The sequence below is a fragment of the Centrocercus urophasianus genome, unplaced genomic scaffold (assembly GCF_019232065.1).
Source record: "Centrocercus urophasianus isolate 14NV4802_14NV808 unplaced genomic scaffold, USGS_Curo_1.0 seq_12, whole genome shotgun sequence".
In the NCBI taxonomy this organism is placed as follows: domain Eukaryota; kingdom Metazoa; phylum Chordata; class Aves; order Galliformes; family Phasianidae; genus Centrocercus; species Centrocercus urophasianus.
The window spans coordinates 61,473,737-61,496,856 of NW_024884364.1; the positions used below are offsets into that span (position 1 = coordinate 61,473,737).

General features: G+C 41.4%; 1 protein-coding gene across 2 annotated transcripts in view; it reads left to right on the top strand.

The window, feature by feature from the left end:
- Positions 1-785: 785 nt before the first annotated feature.
- Positions 786-23,120, top strand: part of TUBGCP3 (tubulin gamma complex associated protein 3) — a 46,005-nt gene continuing 23,670 nt past the window's right edge. The window contains exons 1-6 of one of the 2 annotated variants that reach the window (XM_042810377.1): positions 786-924; positions 11,664-11,771; positions 13,541-13,608; positions 15,640-15,717; positions 16,275-16,492; positions 20,685-20,857. In XM_042810377.1, the coding sequence (XP_042666311.1) occupies positions 849-924; positions 11,664-11,771; positions 13,541-13,608; positions 15,640-15,717; positions 16,275-16,492; positions 20,685-20,857 (721 nt within the window). In that variant the 5' untranslated portion in view covers positions 786-848. The remainder of the gene's footprint in view (positions 925-11,663; positions 11,772-13,540; positions 13,609-15,639; positions 15,718-16,274; positions 16,493-20,684; positions 20,858-23,120) is intronic. The other variant, XM_042810378.1, reaches the window with a different exon arrangement.

Consider the following 23,120-nt stretch of genomic DNA (forward strand, 5'->3'; position numbering starts at 1 on the left):
ATGCCAATCAGGTGGCTTGCCAATAGCAGATCAAGCAGGGAGAACTAAGTCCTCTTCTTTTTGAGAGGGCATTAACTGAGATCTTACAACTCTCATCTGCTGACTTTGACAACGTTTTTTTCAGTTTATATATTTGTGAGCTGTATCCTTCTACTAAATTTGTTTTAAATTTGTCAAGAGACCTAACAGTTACCAGGACAAACTGACACATGGCAAAATCACATGCACCTCAATCCTTGGGGAAATGAGGCTATATAGTACATTACATATACATTCCTAATACATTAATTATACATTGTAATACATTCCTTAATAGTGTAACAGAATTGACTGCTATGACACTATTTCAGCAGCGTAACATGGGATGCAGTTTTAGTGAAATTGACAAGTCTAAATCAGTGATTGTATTCCGCTTGAATACAAGCGGACACATCAGTCACGCTGTTTTAATAGCATGTTTCTGTCAGAGAATCACGGGACGGTTTTAACTGGAAGGGACCTTAAGGATAACCTAATTCCAACCCACCGCCATGTGCCACTTGTTCTTCCTATGCGGACCCGGAGCACGCCCGGAACGGCGGACCGTCGGAACCCCCACGCGGCGGCGGCGGTGAGGCGGCGCGGCGGCGGAGGGAGTTGGGAGCAGCGCGCAGCGATGCCGCCCCCCGCGCGGGGCATTGTGGGTACGGAGCGGACGCCGCTGCGGCTTTCGGCGGTTCTGTTAAAATGGCGCCGTAGGCAGCGGCCCAGCGTGCAGCCGGCTGCTTGCACGGGGCTGCCGGCGCCGCCTCTCCGCCTGCCTCCTTGCCTGTCGCCACCGCCCCGCTTTTCCGTCCTGCTGGGCGGCGATGGCGACCCCGGACCAAAAATCCCCCAACGTTCTGCTGCAGAACCTCTGCTGCCGCATCTTGGGCAAGAGCGAAGGTAACGGCTTTCCCCAGCTCCGGGTCGCTGGGACCGTCAGGGTGGGGGTGGTCGCCGGAGCCGCGTTCTGCTGTCTCGTCTCCGGCCTCAGCTCGGGGCCGCTGTGTCGGTTGGTGAGGCGGGAGGGAGCCTCGGCCGCTTGCGTAAGTTGTGCGTGGTGCAGCCCAGGCGATGGATGGCTCCGCTCTCTGTGGCGGGGAGGCGGAAAGAGAGAGCTGCGTCCGCTCCTCCGCCCTTAGAGTTGCTCTCTTTGTCAGCGCTGCTCCCGATTCGTGGCCAAGCTTTCGTGATCGCCTTTTCCACGTGTGGGTGATGGCTTCTTCCCCTTTTTGTAGCTGTGAAGTCTGGTATGTGCTTTTCCTCCTTTCGTGCCACTGTCACTTGGAAAGTCACCCCAGGTTACCTTGAGGTGTTTGCGTGACAGCAGTGAACAACTTCGAACTGACTGAAGTCCTGCTCCTTGAAGTATGGAAAACAAGAGCTCTAAGTGTACCCCGTTCTCTTTCTCCCCCCTCTGTGCTTTCAGAGGTCTGCATTCAGTTACCCTCAGCATTGTGTTTGAATCTCCAAAACCACCATAAATTCCCATTTCCAGAATTGTCACTCTCTAACAATTCAGTGTCAGGAATTTCTGGTGTGAAGCTTTTTCAGCTCCTACTCTTCCCCAGCCTCCTTCGAGTCAATGTTAGCTTACAAGCTGTGTAACGCCTCTTATGCTTTTATGTAATCACATTTATTTTAGTCTGGTTATATATGAAAAGGTATTTCACAGCAGCCTTCAATTCAACGATACTATAATAGCTTTTATTTGAAGGCTGTTTTTCATTTTTCTTTTGGAAAACATTTTATTATTCAATTAGTGTACATGTTCACGTGCAAGGGCACTTGTAGCATTTCACTGCCTAAAATCTGTAGTTATTGTGTTGATTCTACCTAAGACTATTGTTATTTTTAATTTATTGGGGTAGAAGAGCTCTCTTTGCGGCCATTATTTCTATGCTATTGATACTGTGTTGCTGGGTCCTGTTTTCCTGATGACTTTTCCTTAGTTCTGAGAGGAACTGCAACCTAAGCTTAATCTGGGGTGGTTTCTTGATGTTGAGTATCTTATTTAGGCCTATGACACATAGGGTGTGAGAGCACAAAGCTCACACTCATGGTGTGAGTACTGGGAAAAAGTGGGATGCTTCCCCTGACTTTGGATGAAGCCTTAGCTCCTATGCATTTCCTTCTGTCAGGAGTGTTATTTTTATTTGCAAGCATTGCTTGCAGAAAGCATGGAAGAGAATACAGGTATTATTAAAAAAAAAAAAGTATTGAATCTATTCCAATATGCTTGGGTTCCACTCACATACTTAAGATGGCTTGTGTACTTGATGAAGAAAAGGGAAATTCTGCCCATAGTCATGGTAGGCTGCCTTGTACCGCTTGCAAATGCACTGTGTCTGCTCATTTATCTGAGGATTTGCTTGACTCCATCAGCTCTTACTGAAGGATTTATTAAAATATCGACTAAAAAATGTGTGGGCTCTCTGCTGTGTTTACTGTTGCTATAGTTCTTTGTGTTTGGCAGATAGGTAGACCATCCTTACCTGCTCTTTATTCTTGTGATACAAGAGACCCAAGCACTTCTGACACCAAGTTTCTCAGGGAACAGGGAACTGTTTTGTTAGCTGGCCATCAACCCAGCTATTGGTAGACAGTTCTGGGAGACTGTAATACAAAGTTTCTGTGGGAGAAATCCCAGTCGTGGAAGGTGTTCAAACTTGTTGGTTTTTTTCCTTTTGTGCCTTTCCCCTGAGTCTCCTTTTCTTTTCTGGGACCAAGGGAACCAACGGACAAATTGAGACAACAAGGGAGCTGTGTTGCTGCCAGTGTCCTCTGTTTTAGAGTATCGTGTATGTGCCCTGGTGGCAGGGGAGCAACCAGTAGCTTCTTGTTCTTCAAGCTTTTAACTCTGAATACCTTTCAGCATAGGAAAAGAGGCTTAGCTACTTAGGAGATTGAAATTCAAATTCCAGTAAGAAGTTGTTTTTTGTTGTGTTTTTTTTTTTTTTTTTTTTAAAAGAATAAACCAGTAACAAGAAGCAAAAGCTAAGTGCAGACAATCATCTTTATGCACTTGTGTAGTTATCTTGCTGTGAACTTGGCTTGAAATTCTAGCTTTTGGTACCCTCCTAGAATAAGCACTCAAATGAAAAAAAAGTTATCAAAGTAATTAGGAAAAATGTTGTGGTCTAATAATAGAAATGAGTTGAGATGATCTAATGGATCTTCCTGCTTGTGCATTCCCTGGACCTCTCTGTGCTTCAGAGGGCTTCATCTGCTTGGTTGTGCTTGTTCTCAGTGCTTGTTTGCTATTATGTTCATGTGGAAGCCATGGCATCAGCAGCAGCTGAAGGATTCCATTCATATAACATCTATGGGAGTGTGCTGTAGCTGATGTGGGTGATGATATCTGTATGTGCAGCCTGCAGTACTGTGCTTGAAGCCTTCAACCAGTCTGAGTCCCTTATCTGCTGGACGTTCCCTAGCTCCTGCCTGTGACCATAATGCCACAATGTTCCTAGTTGGAAGGAGCTCACAGGTATCATCGAGTACAGTTCCGGGCTCCACACAGCACCACCCTGCATTCAAACCCTGTGTCTGAGGGTGGTATCCCGGTGCTCCTTGCACTCTGGCACTGGGGTCCGTGCCCACAGCCCTGTGCATCCCGCTCCATGCCCACCGCGCTGTGCTGCAGCCCCTTTCCCTGACCCCCAGCTGCCCTCCCCTGACAGCTCCATGCCGTTCCCTCGGGCCCTGTCGCTGTCACACAGAGCAGAGCTCAGCGCTGCCCCTCCGCTCCCTGTGAGGAGCTGCAGCCGCCATCAGGCCTCCCCTCAGCTCTTCTGCTCTGCGCTGAGCACAACGAGGGACCTCAGTTGCTCCTCACACACCTTGCCCTACAGGCCCTTCCCCATGTTTTCAGCCCTCCTGTGGATGCTCTCTAATAGCTGTATGTCCTTTTTGCACTGTGGTGCCCAAAGCTGCACCCAGTACTCAAGGCCACTCATTGAAAATCCATGTTGAAGTGAATTTGTATTAAAATGCAGTGTGACCACAAGAGGTTCCCAGTGGCAGATCTGCCTTCTCTCTCTGTCTGTTTTTGAGATCATCTGCTATATGGATAGCTTCCTTTGTTTCCAAGGGACGAGGGTTTCCTGCATAGGGCTTGTGATTGTTTTTGAGCAAACTGAGGTATTCAGTTTTTAGTTATCCCTGCTTGGGGACTCCAGCAGTTAAACAAGGTTGCATGCTGCTCTGTGAGTGTGAATTTAATGCTCCTGACAAAGCTTGGCTACTTTTCAGAAACCTCTGGGAAGTCTTGGGCAGTCCTACTTTGTATACTGCTATGCTAGTGTGACAGTTGTAAGAGTACATCAAACAGTACTGTAGTTCCTAGTCAGGCTATGTCTGTTTGGTTTTGAATCGTAAAAAGATTTTTGTATGTCAGATTCCTTTAGTGCTTCTGGAGGTGAGCATGCTCTAGAAGGTGGTATTTGAGTCTTTAGGCAGCAGTTTGCTATCTAAAGTCTGCTCTACGGTCTTAATTTAGTATGTATAATCTCAGAGGTTTTCTTGTTGCATTTTTATTATTTAAGTTCAGATCTATTGGCATAAATGTTTAATTTTCATGGGAGAGAGAATACAGAGTTCCTTAAAAAATTGAGATGGAGATTGAAATGCATGTAATAACAGAAGCAAATGCAAGTTGTTAATTTAGAAAAAAGTCATAGCAAGGAGTTCCAGGCAGACTGCCTGCCCATGTTTGCTGGTAAGTCAATGGGACCGTCCTCAAATCTGTTTCTGCAATTGTTTCTGTTCCTCCTTTTGTATGACAGGGATGTGGATAACTAAAAGGACTGCTAATTAAAAATTTAGCAGCATACTTTAAATGTTTAACATTAAGAGAATGTTTTTACATTTTATAACTTGTTTGTTTGTTTTTGTTACACATAACTAGCTTAAACTAGGAACAGTGTAGAACAGCATTCTAACTGGCATTTTAGCTTCTCAGTTTTTTCTATTAGTTTATCAGCCTGATTTAGTGGGTGGCAGCCCTTCCCACAACAGGGATTTGAGCATAACGATCTTTAAGGTCACTTCTAACCAAAGCTGCTCAGTGATTCCGTATGGCATAATATTGATGTAGTTGTTTTGGGTTTTTTTTCTGGTAGTAATTCATACTGATATAACTTTGATACAGCTGAAAAGCATAAGTAAGAGAGCAGCTGAGTGTGGCAGTTCAGTTTTACAGTTTTGATCATAGAATCATAGAATTGCTGGGTTGGATGAGACCTTAAAGATCATGGAGTCCAACCACAAGCTAACCATCCTACCCTAACTCTAACAGCCCTCCGCTAAATCATGTCCCTGAGCACCACATCCAATGGTTTTTAAACACATCCAGGGATGGTGACTCCACCACCTCCCTGGGAAGCCAATTCCAGTGCTTAACAATCCTTTCTGTAAAGTTGTTTTTCCCAGTGTCCAGCCTAAACTTCTCCTGGCACAACTTGAAGCCATTTCACTTCATCCTATCACCGGTGAGAAGAGACCAATTCCACTCACACCACAGTTACCTTTCAGATACTGGAAGAGAGCAATAAGGTCTCCCCTCAGCCTCCTTCTCCCCAGACTGAACAGCCTCAGTTCCTTCATTCTCTCCTTGTAGGCCGTGTTCTCCAAGCCCGTCACCAGCCTTGTTGCCCTTCTTTGGACCTGCTTCAGCACCTAAGTGTCCTTTCTGTACTGAGGTGCCCAAAACTGAACACAGCACTCGAGGTGAGGCATCACCAATGTCCAGGATGACTTCCCTAGTCCTGCTCATCACACCATTCCTGATACAAGGCAGGATGCTGTTGGGTTTCTTGGCCACCTGGACACACTGCTGGCTCATATTCAGCCCACTGTCCATCAGTACACCAAGGTCCCTTTCCATCAGGCAGCTTTCCAGCCACTCTTCCCCAAGCCTGTAGGGTTGCTTGGGGTTGTTGTGACCAAAATGCAGGACCCTATTTAATTGACCCCTATTGAAACTCGCACAGTTAACCTTGGCCAATGATCCAGTCTATCCAGATCCCCCTGTAGTGCCTTTCTCCCTTCAGCAGATTAACACTCCCTCCCAACTTAGTGCAAACTTACTGAGGGTGCACTCAATCCCCTCATCAAGATCACTGATAAAGATGCTGAATAGGAGTGGCCCCAGTACAGGGCCCTAGGGGATGCCACTTGTGACCAGCTGCAAACTGGATATAATTCCATTGACCAGCACTCTTTGGGTCTGGCCATCCAGCCTGTGTTTCATCCAGCAGAGCATGTGCCCATCCAAACCGTGGGCAGCCAGCTTCTCCATGATGATGTTGTGGGGGACAGTGTCAAAGGCCTTACTGAAGTCAGGTAGACCGCATCAGCAGCCTTACCTTCATCCACTAAGTGGGTCACCTTGTCATAGAATGAAATCAGGTTTGTCAAACAGGATCTACCATTCATAAACCTGTGCTGACAGGGCCTGATACCGTGGTTGACCTTTAATTGATCCATGATGGCTTCTGAGATCATCCAGTCCATAACCTTCCCTGGCATCAAGGTGAGTCTGATAGGTCTGTAGCTATCAGGATCATCTTTCTGGCCCTTTTTGAAGATGGGCATCACATTTGCCAGTCTCCAGTCCACTGGATCATCCCTGGATAGCCAGGACTGCTGAAGAATGATGGAGGGTGGCTTTGCAACCACATCTGCCAACTCACTCAGCACTCCACAGTGCAGTCCATCCAGCCCCATGGACTTGTGAGCATCCAGCTTTTGGAGCAGGTCCAAAAATCTCACCGTGGATTATGCAGGGCCTATTCTGTTCCCTATCCCTGTCTACCAGTGCAAGGGGCTGCGTTCCCAGTGAGTAACAAGTCTTACTATTAAAGACTGAGGCAAAGAAGGCATTAAGCACCTCTGCCTAATCCTGATCCTTTGTCACCGTGTTGCTCTCTGCACCCAATAAGGAATGGAGATTCTCTCTTGCCCTCCTCTTACTATTGGTATATTTATAGAAATATTTATTGTTGTCTTTCATCTTAGTGACTGAGTTCAGTACTTGCTGGCTTTGGCCTTTTTAATTTTCTCCCTGCACAGCTTCACTACATACTTATGAGGATTAAAAGTTGCTTGCCCCATCTTCCAAGGACCGTAAACTTTCCTTTTGTTCCTGAGTTCCTGCTAAAGGCCTCTGTTCAGCCAGACGGGTCTCCTTCCCCATCAGCTCATCTTCTGTGACACGGGGGTGGTCAGCTCCTGCACTTTTGAAATAAACTTCCTGTCAGTGGTTTATGTGCTGCTTCAGCCTGGTTCCATGACTAATGGGGGGGGAGGGGGGAGGAGGGGAACCATGGACCCATGCCCCGGGAAAAGGGATGAAGAGCTGGGCCTAAAAACAGAACAGAAGCAATGATCTGAGGAGCAACAAACTGATTTACTCAGTAAGTTATTGGCATGCAAAATAACATGCTATGGTACAATATGATTAGAATTGGAGCTAATAAATAAGATTAAATGAGTGTCTGAAAAGCTTAAGGCCTTACTCTAAGTAAGCTGAGGTGATACGGCACCCACAACAGGGATGAGTCAGGTGGTCAAAAAGAAGGGGAGTCTCATGATCTGCAATCAGTTTTTTTATCTTTCCCTCTGGGGGGAAATGGTAACAGAACAACAAGCAGTCCTCTAGGAGATATAGTTATTCTGTTCTGGAACTGGAGCATTAACTCTAACTCTCAGTGCACTACATGATATTATGATGTGGAATATTGGTAACAAATCATAAAACCATAACACTTGTTTAAAGTGTTCCTAGCCTTCCTGGGCTACTATGCCTTCCAGAGCTACCTCCCAAGGGGCTCTCTAAGCCATGGTCCAAAGGAGACCAAAGTCTGCTCTCTCTCGAAGTCCATGGTAGCAGTTCTGCTGACTCCCCTCCGTGGTTCAACAAAGACTGAAAAATCTATCATTTCATGATCTCTTTGCTCCCGATGGCCTCCAACCTTTACATCCCGCACAAGACCTTCTGTGTTAATAAACAGCAGGTCCAGGATTTTGCTTCCCCTTGTTGCCTCCTTCACCAGTTATGTCAGGAAGTTATCTCTGACGCGCTCTAGGAACCTTTGGGACTGTTCCCTTTGTGCTGTATCATAAATCTAGCAGCTGTCTGGGAAGTTGAAGTCCCCCACAAGAACAAGGGGGAGAGATCTCAAGACCTCACCCTACTGTTTATGAGGTATCTTATCCACTTCTTCATCCTGGTTGGGTGGCCTATAGCAGACTCCCATGATAATGTCAGTCTTATTGGCCTTTGCTTTTATTCTGACCCATAAGCTCTCAACCCTATAATCACTGTCATTAATTTCCATGCACTTGCATTCTTTCTTAACACAGAGGGCTACGCCACTGCCTTTCCTGCTTTGCCTATGGCTTTTGAAAAGTCAGTAGCCATCAGTCACAGCACTCCAGCTGTGTGAGTCATCCTACCTTGTTTCTGTAATGGCAACTGTGTCATAGTTTTCCAACTGCCCAATGATCTCCAGCTCCTCCTGTTTGTTATCCATGCTGCATGCAGTGTAAATGCACCTGAGCTAGGCCACCTTTTGGGTGGCATAAGCTCTAATACTCTCTTGACCGTGTTCAGGTGTTTCTGTAGCCACCAACCTCACCGCAGCCCTTGTGTTCTTCCTACATAAAGGTGTGTTGCCCTTTTCCTTCACCAGGGTACAAATCTTACTAGCACATCTCCCTCCCACAAGCACTGGCATGTTATGTACAGACTCCTTTCTAGTGAGCATTTTTTCTTGAGCATGTCTTAGATTACAGTGGTTGTGTTTGAGTAGTTTCCAGCAGTAGTCATTCAAAGCCACGTGTGGACCATTGCATGTGATTTAGAGTGTCATTGTTTTACAATGACTTTATGAAGTGTTGAGTGGGAAGAGACAGCTGGCTAGAAGAATTACTAGTGGAGACAGTTTGCTTTCTTCAAGAAAGTAACTACTGTCTGATTTATTGAACTTCTTTTAAAAATAATTGTCCTGGAGTTTTAGCTTGCATTCTGAATTGCAGTGTTTCCTCTGAACTACTGGCTTCTTGCAAATATAATGGCCAAGTTATCTTCCTTTTTCATGAACACTTCCTTTGAATTTCATCTTGTGCTGTGTCTCCACCACATTCTTCTTATGCACTGCTTCTCCATGCTCCACTTGTACTTTCTATGACTTTAAAATGTCATCTGCCTTTGGCTGTAATTCATCTTGAATCCTGTGTTGTTTGTAGGAAAGTGTAAATGGTTGGGTAGATGGTAGATATTGAATTATTGATAGCTTGCTTTGCTCTAGGGTGAGAGAGTCATACTGAATCACTTTCTGATGGGAAAGTGTGTACACATATATTGACACATGGCTATGTATTTTATGCTTGCGTGCCATCGTAATGATCTTTGAGGCAATTAAATACGTCTGTTAGTTGTGAATGACGTGATTCTTTATTCCACTGACAGATATCTGAATTAGATTACATTTAAGCACTACAGGTGAAGTTATGTTACACACTCATAACAAATGATCTGCTGCTGAGGAGCCTTCCTTAGTGATGTGTTCTCCTTGTATGACAATTTGGACTCTGTATGAATGAGACAAGAAAATCTGTATAAATTAAAACGTAAAGTCTTACTATGGTACTTTTGAATTTCCAGTGCAAATCTGTATGTGTATTAGTATTAAATGTGGTGTAGTGTTAAATGTGGAGGTTGGTGGCCCTGCCTGTGGTGGAGGGGTTGAAGCTTGATGATCCTTGAGGTCCCTTCCAACCCAAGCCATTCTGTGGTGTAAGGAGTGGATTTCTTTGAACCATACTGTTAGTCATGTAGCATGGTTAATCTGCAGCATTCCTTAATGGAATTGTAGGTTTTTGATTTGAGACCTTTCTCAGATGCCTTGTTAGAACAGTATGGAAAAACTTGGCTAGGTTTCTGTGTTTTAACTAGTTTTGCTATTGCTAATGTTGACATAGAAGGTTGTTTATGAGGTTATTTATGAGCTTTGTTAAAGCTTTCCTATTACAGAAAAAAACAACCCTGCTACTTACTGTTGATAACATATCTATTGTGTTTTTATTAGCCTGAGGACTTAAGTTTAAATCTCCAAAACTTCTGTCTGGAGATCTTCACACATATTTCTGCTTCTCTCATCATCAATATTCTATTGCAATGCAAAAAGCACACGTAATCTTAAATTCTAGTGTTGGAGGGAGATTGGAAAACATGTAAATAGCCAAGATTTTTCTTCCATTAGGTAGGAGGTAAGTCCCAGCTATGATATCAGTCTCTCACACAGGTGTGCACAACCAAACAAGAGCAACAACAAAAAAAGCACCTTGCAGCTGTGTGTAGCTGTCATCTTGAGTCGGTTCTTATGGAGAAATAAAATTCCAGAGAGCCTTGGGAGACTGTATATATCTCTGCTGGATTTTGTAATCCCTGCAGCAGATGACTGAAGATAGTAAACTCAGTTGTATGTTTGTTTGAATTTGACCTTAAACTGTAGAAACACAGGGAACAGCAGAGAGGAAACACAGCATTTTAACCTTTTTGAAATGCTGACTTATGTTTTCTTTAAATTTTCTTGGGGAGGAGGGGGGAAAGAAAGTTGTATCAACACAGTAAATACATCATTGCTTGCAAGGCAAAGCTGTGCATTGTTAGTTGCTGTAAAATTGGAGGGAAAACAAAAGTGTTAAGGTATACATTTTGTGATATACTGCGGGATCATAAATGTACAGGAAGTCTGTAAATCCACTAAGGTTACGTTTTCTGGGGTTTTTTTTTTTGTAGATTTCTATTTTAAGTTGTATCTTCAGAAATACTTCAGAATTATTCAGCTGCAGTACTGCCAGCTTGTGCTATTATTCCTTGTGGCTCTCTTCAGAAATTTCTCAGATCTTCCATCCTCCACATCTGTTCATTCATGCTATCTGGCTGCAGTCTGGGCAGGAGGTGGTGTCTGATATTGCTAAAGCTGTGCTGGCAGACCAAAGAGAATGCTTTACTGCTGAGCTTATGCTACATTCTGAACCCCCTCAGGGAAGGTTATTTGGAAGTTTGTTCTGCCAGTCCTCTCATGGAGACCTCAGGGAATCGTTTTAATGTTATTATTTTTTAATTTAAAGGGTGATAAGAGAGAATAGTGGAAGTGGATGTGAAAGTTAATTTCTAAACATTATTTTCCTTAGGAACAATCACAGCAATGTTTTCTGTATGCAGGCTGAATTGTGTGACTGTGGCAAGTCCTGCACAGCTTTTCAGGCTGTTGGGTGCTGCAGAGCCTCCTGAAATCTAATAGCTGAGCAGGCCTAAGTGTCTCTTCAACCAGCACAGCATAGGAAATACCTAATTGCATATGTTTAATTTGCAGAGTGTGTACAGGTGTGTTTGAACTGTTGTTAATCTCCCCCAGGGTAAACTGGACTTCACTGCCCTCTGGTTAGAAGTGTATCTGAGTAGCATAATATAACAGTATCTGATCTGAGTATGCTTTATGCCAAGTTCATTCACAGCTATGTAATCTTGTGCCTTTAACTTCTTTGCTTTTTTTTTTTTTGTCTTTTAACAGTACTTTAGCAGTCTGCTTAATTGAGTGGGTTTCCCTTTTTTTTTTTTTTTTTTTTAGCTGATGCAGCCCAACAGTTCCAGTATGCAGTGAGAGTTATTGGAAGCAACTTTGCTCCTACTGTTGAACGGGATGAATTTCTCGTGGCAGAGAAAATCAAGAAAGAACGTACGTGCGTTTCTGTTTATTCCTCTGAAGGTGGAAATGTTCTGCCTCACTTACCTAATACTGATTACTGTTGTTATTGCCTGCCCCTGAAAATCTTGTGATGGCAATTCTATGAATCCCCTAGTTGCTCTTCTGAGTTCAGATGCTCGGTTTAAATTTCCCTTGCGTTTGTACAAGCCATTGACTTTCCATCTTAGCCACCACAGAAATAAAGAGCAATTTACATTACTTTTCTTTCATTTTAATATTATTCTGACTTCATAAATTCATATTTCTTTTTGGAAGAGTGATGCCTTTGAGGTACGCTTTTGCACAGTTGACTTCATGAGCACGTATGAGCACGTGAATCTTAATGAATGACCATCCTGGGGATGGATGGAATCACTGTTCGTGCAACTTACCTGATATTTCTTGCCTTTTGTTTTCCTAGAAGTTTATTTACAACAATCTTCCCAAAGCCAAAACATTAGACTGTGACAGTAAGTTATTGCAGTTACATTCTGCTCTGCTCTGTGCTGCTCTGAGTGTTGAGCTCTTAATCCCATTGGAGCGTGAGGCATTCTTATAAAGCCAAGTAATGCTTTCAGCTCTACAGTAGGATGTTCAGAAGCAGTTACTGATTAAATTAAAGCTTCTATTTGTGCTCAGGAACTTTGAACATTTGGTCAAGATGATTGAATTAGAATAACTGAAGCCTGTGGTTGTAACCTTTTGAAGTACCTTTGTATTTTTTTTGGTAATGCAGGGCTTCCGCTACTTACTCACAGACAAATAAGCTCATCAGAATTTCTCTAGATACAGCTATAAAACCCTGTATTCTACAGTATACACTTTCCTGCATGTTGAGTTTCTGTATCTTTTGGCCAGCACTAGGCAGCACCGCAGTGTATACGCTTCTTCTGCTGGGGCCTGTTGCCCCCGTGAAGCTGATTATCTCCATCTCCTCAATTTGAGCTTGTAGGTTGATTTTAGTGTCGTGGAATAACTGACTGGATATATCCCCCAACTTTACATTTATTTTGGAGTTACTATGTGGTAGGTGACTTAATTGATTTAAAAAAAAAAAAAAAAAAAGTACGTGGCAGTGCCTTTTAATACTAATTAGCATTTCTGTTGTCTAGCAGCAACTGTTTTATGATTAATGTTTCTTTAATGTTTGCCTTACCTTTTTTATACATGACTCTTTCTGGTGTAAAGTTGGCTTTCTGAAGATGTCTTTAAGCTTAAAAATACTCCTCTTAGCAAAGACTTCTGTTATATAACAGACAGGGATCAAAACTTACTTTCCTTTATATATTGAAGTTCTACGACCTTGAAATTCTTCTTAACTTAGAACAAGTGGCATTGCTACTTTATTTCTGTATTAGGCAGTGAAAGCAAGAAAGGAATGATAGTTTTAATGAGTTGCTTTATAGTGTTCTTAACCCATATCTGCCTTCAGTTATGTGCTGATTCCCAAACCCTACAGAAAGGCACGCTTGATTTTAAAAGGGCTTTTTATTGTTATATGTATGTTTAGAAAAATATCTTTGTTGCTGTAAGAGAAACGGTTACTACTTACATTTTGTCATATCCCCTGCAAGAACTTTCAAGGGTAGGAATGCAGATAATGTGAAAAAAAACTCAGAAGTCTGAGTGAGTAACGCAAAACAGTTAAGCATCGTTATGCTTTCTTGGTTATGTTTTCCTATTTACCAAAATAAAATATAGTTTCTGACATGACTATTATTCTTGTTCTAGTTCTTTTCATCTATATTTATCTCTTTCAGTTGTGCGACAAAGAAGGGAAGCAGATGCTGCTTTGTTTTCAGAACTCTACAGAAAGCTCGGTTCACAGGTAGTGTAATAAAGATGTGAAGAAACTGAAAGCACACTCAAATTCTTTTGATATTAGAGTTGATTTTGGATAGTGCTCAGATCAGTAACTTCTTTATTTTCCTTTTCTTTCTTTTTTTTTTAACTGAGAGGAAGATTGAGCACTGGATCAGGTTGCCAAGGAAAGGTGTGGAATCTCTGTTCTTGGAAATGAATTCAACAGCTGACTAGGCAGAGCTCTGGGTAGTCTGCAGTATATAGTCTTGCTTTTGAGCAGAGGTATTGAAATAGATGATCGTCAGAGGTCTTTTCCTGCCTCAACCACTGTATAATTTTTGTGAAAAGTTCAAAAATTACAAACTTGGGTGTATATCTTAATTATGTATGTATTTATGTATAGAAATATCAGCAGTTTGCTTTTAATTAAACATTTTAAATTTGAACAGAATAAAGGATACAATTTTTTGACTACAGTTTTAAAAAAGATACTTTATAGGAAGAAATTAACTCTGTAAAAATAGAAGTGTTTACTTTCTTAGTATACGAAATTGAACATTTTTCTCATTTTATGGCAGTGCTTTGTAAGTTTCTACATTTTTTAGTTAATCTCAGATTTAAAGAGTCCTCATGCTTCTGAGTTTTTAAATACTCCAGATCTTTGTTGTTCAAGGTTAAGGGCTTGCTGAATGTGATAGCTGTGCTAAAACCAGCGTTTGTCAGAGAACACTGTCTGTTGTTTTCCTGACTAAATGTTGGCATATAGAAAGGCCATGGTTGAGAACAATGGATATTGAATTAAAGGAGGGAAAGATGTGAGGAGAGAAATTTAGCTTAGGGAGGCGAAAAATGACTACTGCTCATCTGTTCTGGTTTCTTCATAAAGGTTGAATGTTCAGCACAGTAGAATATGCTGAGCCTTAATAAAATAAGACTTCCAGTTGTCATTCGTACATTTGTGGTTTTTTTGTTTTGTCTTTTTCCACAAAAACAAATGAATCGTAGAATATCCTAAGCTGGAAGGAATACACAAGGATCCTCAAATAAGTCTCCTAGCTCCACACAGAAGCACCCAGCTTTCAAACCCTGTGTCTGCGAGCATTGTCCAAATACACCTTGAATGCTTGGGGCCGTGCCCACAGCCCTGTGCATCCCGCTCCATGCCCACCGCGCTGTGGTGCAGCCCCTTTCCCTTCCCCCAGCTGCCCTCCCCTGACAGCTCCATGCCGTTCCCTCGGGCCCTGTCGCTGTCACACAGAGCAGAGCTCAGCGCTGCCCCTCCGCTCCCTGTGAGGAGCTGCAGCCGCCATCAGGCCTCCCCTCAGCTCCTCTGCGCTGAGCACACCGGGGGCTTCAGCTGCTCCCCACACATCTTGCCCTACAGACCCTTCATCTTTGTTGCCTTTCTTTGGATGTTCTCTAATAGTTTTATCTTTCTTATACTCTGATGCCTAAATGTGCACCCAGTACCTCAAGGTGAGGCTGTGCAGAGCAGGACAGTTCCTCCCGTTACCCAGCTAGCAGTGCTGGGCCTGCTATTTTTCTGTATAACAGTCAAATTGCCCTAATTTTTATTTCAGCTTCAAACTTTTGAAGCCTCCCTTAAGAAAGTTGAAGAGGAAAGTGGAGAAAAGACTTCTTTTCTGAAAGAACCTTTGGAGAAAATGCTGTTTGTTAACAGTCATACCAGAAGTTTGTTGTCTTTACTTATGGTGTTAGATGCAAGTCCAAGGTGTTTTAAATGGTGAAGTATGTAAGAATGCCAGCAAAGTTCAGCTCTGTATAATTGTCTTTCTTAGTAGCTATAAGTTTTAAATTGAATATACTTGCTGATTTTAGGGCAGGTGAGAGAGTTCATGGTTTTAACACAGTGGAGAAAGTTCACATAATTCTGTTATGGAATCCACGTTGCACATTCCTGGTTTACTCAAGGTTAATTGTATTTGTGTGGTAAAGTTATTTATATGTGCACAGTTGACTGGATGACTTAAAAAAAGAAACATAAAACTATTGAGAGTTACGACCAACTTGGTTTTTTTGTTTTCGTTTTTGAAAGGGCATTTTGAAAAATAAATGGTCAATACTCTACCTCCTGCTTAGCCTCAGTGAAGATCCACGTAAACAATCTAACAAGGTAAGTGAGAGACATTGTTAGTTTCTAGAAACAATAAATCTGTTGCTTAGTTGAGATGTCACAGAGTTGCTATTCAGACCTGATGAACACTGTTGGAAACAAGGTTGTGTGTGTGGTTATGTCAAATGTATTCTTTCTCTCAATCTTGCACACAAGTGTTTGCATTTTTATAAATTATGAGTTGTTTATCATTTGTAGTCTGACTTCTGACTTTGCTAGATGGTTTTAGTTTCTGTTTGGTGGTGTAATGTCTATTCATGTGCAAGTAAGTTTGAAGTGGAATGATAAGAAGAAAATTCCTTCTTTAGTTGCAGCTTTGCTAGCACCAAAGTTTTTTTGCAGCTATAGCTAATGACAATTCACAGGCAAAAATAAGCTGTATTTCTAGAGGGACTTTCCCTTACAGTCAGGGACTTGCTCTTTTGTCTTAATTATAACAAAATTATTTTCTTTGCATAATCGTGATCTTCAGTTCTTTCTTGTATTCTTGACTGTTGCAGTGCAATTAAGACATGACTTATTCACATCTCTTTCCTTTTTTCCAAATCACTTTTCAGGTGTCAAGTTATGCCACACTTTTTGCTCAAGCGTTGCCACGGGATGCTCACTCAACTCCCTATTACTATGCCAGACCTCAGAGCCTTCCGCTGAATTACCAAGACCGCAGTGCTCAGTCTGCCCAGAGTTCTGGCAGCATGGGGAGCAGTGGGATCAGCAGCATCAACTTGTATGCTCTAAATGGCCCAACGCCAACTCCACAGTCACTCCTTCCAGGGTAAATTAAGCCTTTCTGTTTGATAGGTGGGTTTGGGGAAGACTGGCAATGAACTGTTTATTCTTCCTTTTGTATTTTTTTTTGTTTTATTTTGTTCCTCCTCCCCCATTCTCTCTGGTTGAATCCCTTTGGGAATTCCTCGGTAGCTGGAAGAGTTCAGCTGGAAGTTTCTGAATGTCAGGTGCTGTTATATGATGATCTGAAACTGTAATTGGCTGGCCAAGTTTATTTATTCATAAGCTTAAGTGCCTGTTGTGCAGCTGATGTTTTACTGAATCTGCTCTTGGATTCTAATGCCAAATCTTGTCTTAAATGTCTTAGTTTTCTGAAATCCTTTAAAACCATCTTTATTTTTCTTCTGTTAAAAAAAAAAACAAAAACAAAACAAACAAACAAAAAAAACTTCATAAGAGTTCTTCTCAGGCAAGCTCCTTTTACCAAGTAAGTGTTCCTCTGCCAGTGCTGAAATAGTAAACTTGATGTTGACCATTTTCAAGTCAAGATCTGGCTCTTAGGCATATTCTCTGCTACTTGGGTACAATATTGACACCATGTTGCATCTTGAGTGGACAAGTTTTCTTGCTTGTTCTTTTCTACCCAGGCCTAAAGTTCAATCTTGAAGTGCAGTTACCTTCCCTGGTATTCACATTTGTACCATCCAATATACTACTGAACAGGCCAGTGAGACCCGCATCTCACAAAATCACAAAATGACCTGCAATGATCATCTAGTTTCAAGTGCCCTGCTGTGTGAAGGTTTGCCAACCACCAGACCAGGCTGCCCAGAGCCACATCCAGCCTTGCCTTGCTTGCCTCCAGGGATGGGGCATCCACAACAGTCTTAGTCAACTGAACTCTTCAGAGGAAGTATTGAACTCTTCAGAGAAAGTAGCACAGAGCAAAAGTACTAAGTCAGCTATGACTGTTTCATCTAATGTGTTAAATTGAAAGGTAGACTAACCTTTTAGTCAATCTACATCTCTGAATCTCAGGGTGGGAATTTGAGCTGTTTGGTTACTTCTTGCTTATGTTAGGTACACACAGCAGGAAGTGATGGAGAAACTTGAGGAGACAAAGCTTCTTTCAGCTTTTTTTCCTAACATGTTGGATTGACCTGATCTAGCAGTTAAAGACCCACCCAGCTGCTTACTCACAGCTCCCAGTCCTCATGTCAGGACAACGGGAGGAGAAGTTGTGGGTTGAAGTAAAGACAGTTTAACATGTGAACCAAAGCTGTATGTGCAAGCAAAGCAAAATATTTATTTAATGCCCCATAAGTAGACAGATGCTTAGCCACTTTCTGCAAAGCAGGTAACAGTTCCTTGAGAAGACAAACGGCAAAACCAGCAATGTTGTGTCTTCGTCTTTCTCCTGATGTTTGCTTGCTCAGCATATTATGTTGTATGAAATATCCTGTTGGTTGGTTTGGATTCATCATCTTCATTGTGTCTCCTTCCAGCTTAGTAACAGTAAAAAAAAAAAAAAGCATTAATTAGATTTCATGATTAACATAAATCCGCAACACAGCACCCCACATGTTGCTATGATGAAAATAGACTCCATCCTGACCAGACTTAGTGAAGCTGGAAATACTGCGTCTGTCATATGCTATTGAACCATCCTAGCAGCAGTAGGGATGTATTTAGTGCTTTGCATAGATACAACAAATAAATGAAGGGGAAATTTACAGTTTTTCTTCCAAGATGAAAATTATGTTATAGCATGTTAGTTATCTTTCATACTGCATGTTTTAAGGTGATTGAAGATAAAACTAACAGCTCTTCAGCAGTAAGAGATTCTTCTTAGCCTTTCAGATGGCTTTTAATATTTCTGATTCATAGTGGCTACTGGCTAAGGAAGCTAACAAGAAGACTTGAAAAGGGAAGTCTTGCAGAACTTTTGGTAAAGACACAAAATAGGTGGATTCTTTTCTGTCATGTCAACTCAGGATTTCAGGTGAAATTTGCCTTTTGAGTACAGCGTACTAAGCTGACTAAATAGACAGTGCACATCACTGATAGATGAAATCTTTTCTTAAATGTTCAAATTTGCAGGTATTGATTACTGTTACGATTGCATGTTCATTTCTGATGTTTTTCATGATAATGGAAAAATGCTTATTGGGTACTTTCAAGATAACCAGAAATAGCAGTGGAAAACTGTTCAAAAGAAGTGAGATTTTATTGGGATCCTGCAGTTACTGAGATGTCTGTGCCAGTGTCCTTTTGCTGCAAATTCTTTTTTCCTGATGACTTACAAGTATGCTGGCAGCAGAATCTATAGACTAGGTCCTTCTGTGTTGAGTGGAACTCTGATCTTTATACTTCTTTCCCATGCATGCATTAGTACTGCTTCTTCTTGTGTGGTATTTGACCAGTGACCAATTCTATCAGTGTTTCTTCTGTGTGACATCACTGTATTTGTGTATCATTATTTTTTTGCTTCATCTTTTATGGTGTAATTCACTGGGGTGTTCTTTGATTGGATTGGATGAAAGGCATGAGAATTCTAAAGAATTTGTTAAAGATGTGCAGTTCAATTTTAAGTTTTCCTGGGCTAGCCAATCTTTCAGACCCCTTTTGATGATTCATACAACTAGTTAGAAAGATGTTAGAGAATACTGTAATGTCTTTTCTTCTGGGTTACAAAGGGATTTTCCCTTGCAAATAAGGGTTTCTATATGATTCCTTATTAAGATGAAAGGAGAGTGGAATAAGTCCTATCTTGGGAAATATATATTTTAATCTTTAGGTAGTTATATAACAATCCCATTGCTATTACAAATTGCTTATTTAAAAACAAAAAACAAAAAACTACTTCATAGCTGACAAGGATTGTTGTTAATGTAAGGTCTTACCCAGTGGTAATGAGCAGTCTTAGAGATAATGACCTATTCATATTTATAAGAATAAGAACTCCATATTTAGATTCAAGTCGGCAGAAATCCTGTGACTGGTTTTAACATCAGTTTAGCATCCTTGGACATCTAATAAATGGTATTTAGATTTGTGTCAAAATGGATTATCTTTGTGGGGTTTTGTGATGACAGAATCAACTTTTCATCTAAATCCCAGGTGTTTATACAAACGGGGGGAAGAGCTCCTGGAGAGCAGCTCTGCAGAGAAGGACTTGAGGCTCCTGCTGGATGAGAAGCTGGACATGAGCCAGCAGTGTGCGCTTGCAGCCCAGAAAGCCAACAGTGTCCTGGTCTGCATTAAAAAAGGAGCGGCCAGCAGGGAGAGGGAGGTGCTTGTTCCCCTCTACCCTGCTCTTGTGAGGCCACATCTGGAGTACTGCGTCCAGGCCTGGGGCCTCCAGTACAGAGTGGAGCTCTTGGAGTGAGTCCAGAGAAGGGCCACTAAGATGGTCATAGGGCTGGAGCACCTCTCCTATGAGGGAAGGTTGAGGGAACTGGGCTTGTTTAACTTGGAGAAGAAAAGGCTCCGGGGAGACCTTATTGTGGCCTTCCAGTACTTGAAGGGAGTGTATGAACAGGAAGGAGAACGGCTGTTTACGAAGGTGGATTGTGACAGGACAAGGGAGAATGGTTTTAAACTGAGACAGGGGAGGTTTAGCTTAGATATTAGGAGGAAGTTTTTCACACAGAGGGTGTTGAAGCACTGGAACAGGTTGCCCAAGGAGGCTGTGGATGCCCCATCCCTGGAGGCATTCAAGGCCAGGCTGGATGTGGCTCTGGGCAGCCTGGTCTGGTGGTTGGTGGCCCTGCACATAGCAGGGGGTTGAAACTAGATGATCATTGTGGTTCTTTTTAACCCAGGCCATTCTATGATTCTATGATTACCATTTCATAGCAATTTCACTTTCTCTCCTTAGGCCTGTAGCTAGTTAGCTGGGCAACCCAAATGAGATTGCTCTGTGTGCATCATTCCTCCTGTACTTCTCTTTATACACGTTGCCTTTTGTTTCTTGATGTACCTTTTTGAACCGTAACAGGCTAAATTCAGTATTGTACTGTTGAGGCTTTAGAAATGCTGAATGCAACAGAGTTGCAGTGTTTTGGAGGCTTTGTTCTTGTTCATTAGTTACATGAATTATGGTGCAATGAGTGGGGGAGCAGAGGCATTCCTTGCTCTCAAGCTAAGGTCATCTTTTATAACTTGTATAACTTTGACTCTATAGTTATCAACTAGTTATAAAGTTTTGAAGATATTTCCTTCTTTTGTCCTTTTAGACAATCCTATCAAGCTCCTGGTGTTGGAGATTGCCTCCGTCAGCAATTAGGGTCACGTCTTGCATGGACTCTAACTGCAAGCCAGCCTTCTTTACAAAGCACTACCTCAAAAGGCTTTTCAAATGCTGTCTCACGTGGCGTACCAAGGTCAAGGCGAGAAGGAGATACAAGTGGTAAGCACAGATGTGTCTGCTAAAGTTAGCTTTCTACAACTGAAATAATTTTGGTATTAATAACCACCAGCATTTTTAAAATGCTTTTGAAATAGCTTTGTAGCATGTTGAATGTTACAAGGAACATTTCTAAAATGTACTTTATAGAAGGATAGAAGTAAATATGCAATAGAGTAGTCTGTGTGGCCTCGGTATCTTTGATTGGTTTTAATTTATTTTTCCCGTATTTGGTTTGGTAAGGTATCTTGATCTTCTGACAAGATTGTGACTTCGTTGCAGTGTTTGTCAGAATCAAGTGATCATAGCTGCATTCTTGGTCATTCTAGTGTAGATGAAAAGATGCTACGCTTTTAGGAAGTCAGAACAACAGCTCAAATAGAACTTGCTGGAATGCAGCAAATCATTTGTGATTCTGTATTCCAAAACTTGAAACTGCATTAGAATATAGAACTTTTAATCCTATTTTGTTATTTAAATTAGTACAGTGTTTATAGTGATTTTAATTGAAGAAGTTACCAAAAATCTTGTCAGTAAAATTAAAAATAGATAAATTTTTAGTTAAAGAACCAGTTTAGTCCTTTAAGTGGCTGCAAACTTGAAACTGATGTCTAAAGGATGTATTCTAATTTTACAGAAGCATAACTGAGGATAAACTGTTTAGCAGGTCATCTCTGCAGCAACTGCTGTAGAAGTTTCAACCCACTCTACTTTTACTATAAAAATGGGAGACTTCTGAATAAGAGAGTTAATAGTAGATGTCATGCTACATTACTACTGCTCTCTGGCAAAAAAGAAAAGAAAAAGAAAAAGAAATGTTGTTGTTATTATTATTATTTTTGCTTAATAACTCTTCTGTAAAAAATCATAAATAGTCACAATAGTCTATCTGCCAGCTTCTGCTGAACTGGTCAAATATGTTAAAATGCAGCTGAGGTCTCTTAACTGCTAACAGGACACAAAGCAAATAGAACAGAGTTGTGCTCTTGTAGATGAGGGTGAGATTTGGCAGCTAAAACCAAATTAACACTACTGTTGATGTGGAAGGGAATGGGTGCACTTCTTCTCTCTCTCAAATCTAGTACTGCCTCCTACTTTTGCTGTCTTGATAGCTACAAAGAGTAGTAGAGACTTATTTCATTGAGCTGGTCAACTGCAACTCTTGATTGTGGAATGGATATAAGGACCAGCAGTTCTTTCACATGTAGTTGCTTGCTGAAGTAGTAGAACTGCACTCAGAATGCGTAAGGCTGTTTTCAAGAAGATATATTTCAAGAAGATACATTTCTGTGAATATCTTTTCTTCTAATTAAAAGGGTTTTTTTTTTTTTTCTTTTAAAGTTGTTTGCTGTGGGTTATTGATACACAGACATTATAGACAGGGAGCTTTGCTGTACTATTTACAATTTCACTAAGAGCTCCTAAAAGAGAATAGCTACACTTGCACATCTCTTGAGTTTATGAAAGAAATTTGAGTTTTGAATAGCACCTTAAGGCAATGGCTACTTTTGCTAAAAGAGGAATGCCTTTTTTTTGTTGTTGCTTTTATTCTGGGTAGGTGGATCTATATGAGAGGTAAAGTGATGAGGATAAGAGTGCTGTCAAATCTGGGAGCAGAATGTTGTAACATCTCAATTTCTGGATGGTCTGGATAGTTGAAATTGCTTCATTCTTGATGTCTTAAGTGAAGTCAAGAAAAGAGTTGAAGCTTTATAGCCCAGAGGAGGTGGGAATAGTTTCAGTGGCCTGTATAACATTTTTCTCAATCTGTTATTTCCTTTAAATCTCAAATGTAATCTAACCTCCAACTGTAGATATGAGCCAGAAGGCAGAATGAATGCTGGAATAGCAAAAGCTTTACTAAATCAAAGATTCACAAACAATACTGCTTTCTGCTGGTCGTTTCTGTAGTTGTTACACAGCTGATGGACTGATTTTTATTCACCTTTTTACACTGAACAGTGACATTCAACACTGTAAGATGCTTTTAAATAAGCAACTCTCTATTCTGAATTAACTCTGATATACTCTAAGCTACAGATTATTCTTGTAAGACCCAGTTAAGTATTTCAGCTGTTCTAAGAAGGGTGAACTTATTATAAAGCTTACTTCAGAACTTGCATTGTTGATAGGATCAGAAAAAATAACAAGTTTAAAACTTGTTGAAGTATTCGTGAAAATATAACATACTACCTGACCTGATCCAGGTATTGAGGAGTTCTTGACTTTCCTTTCACTTTGTTGGATTAAATGTCTTTATTTATTC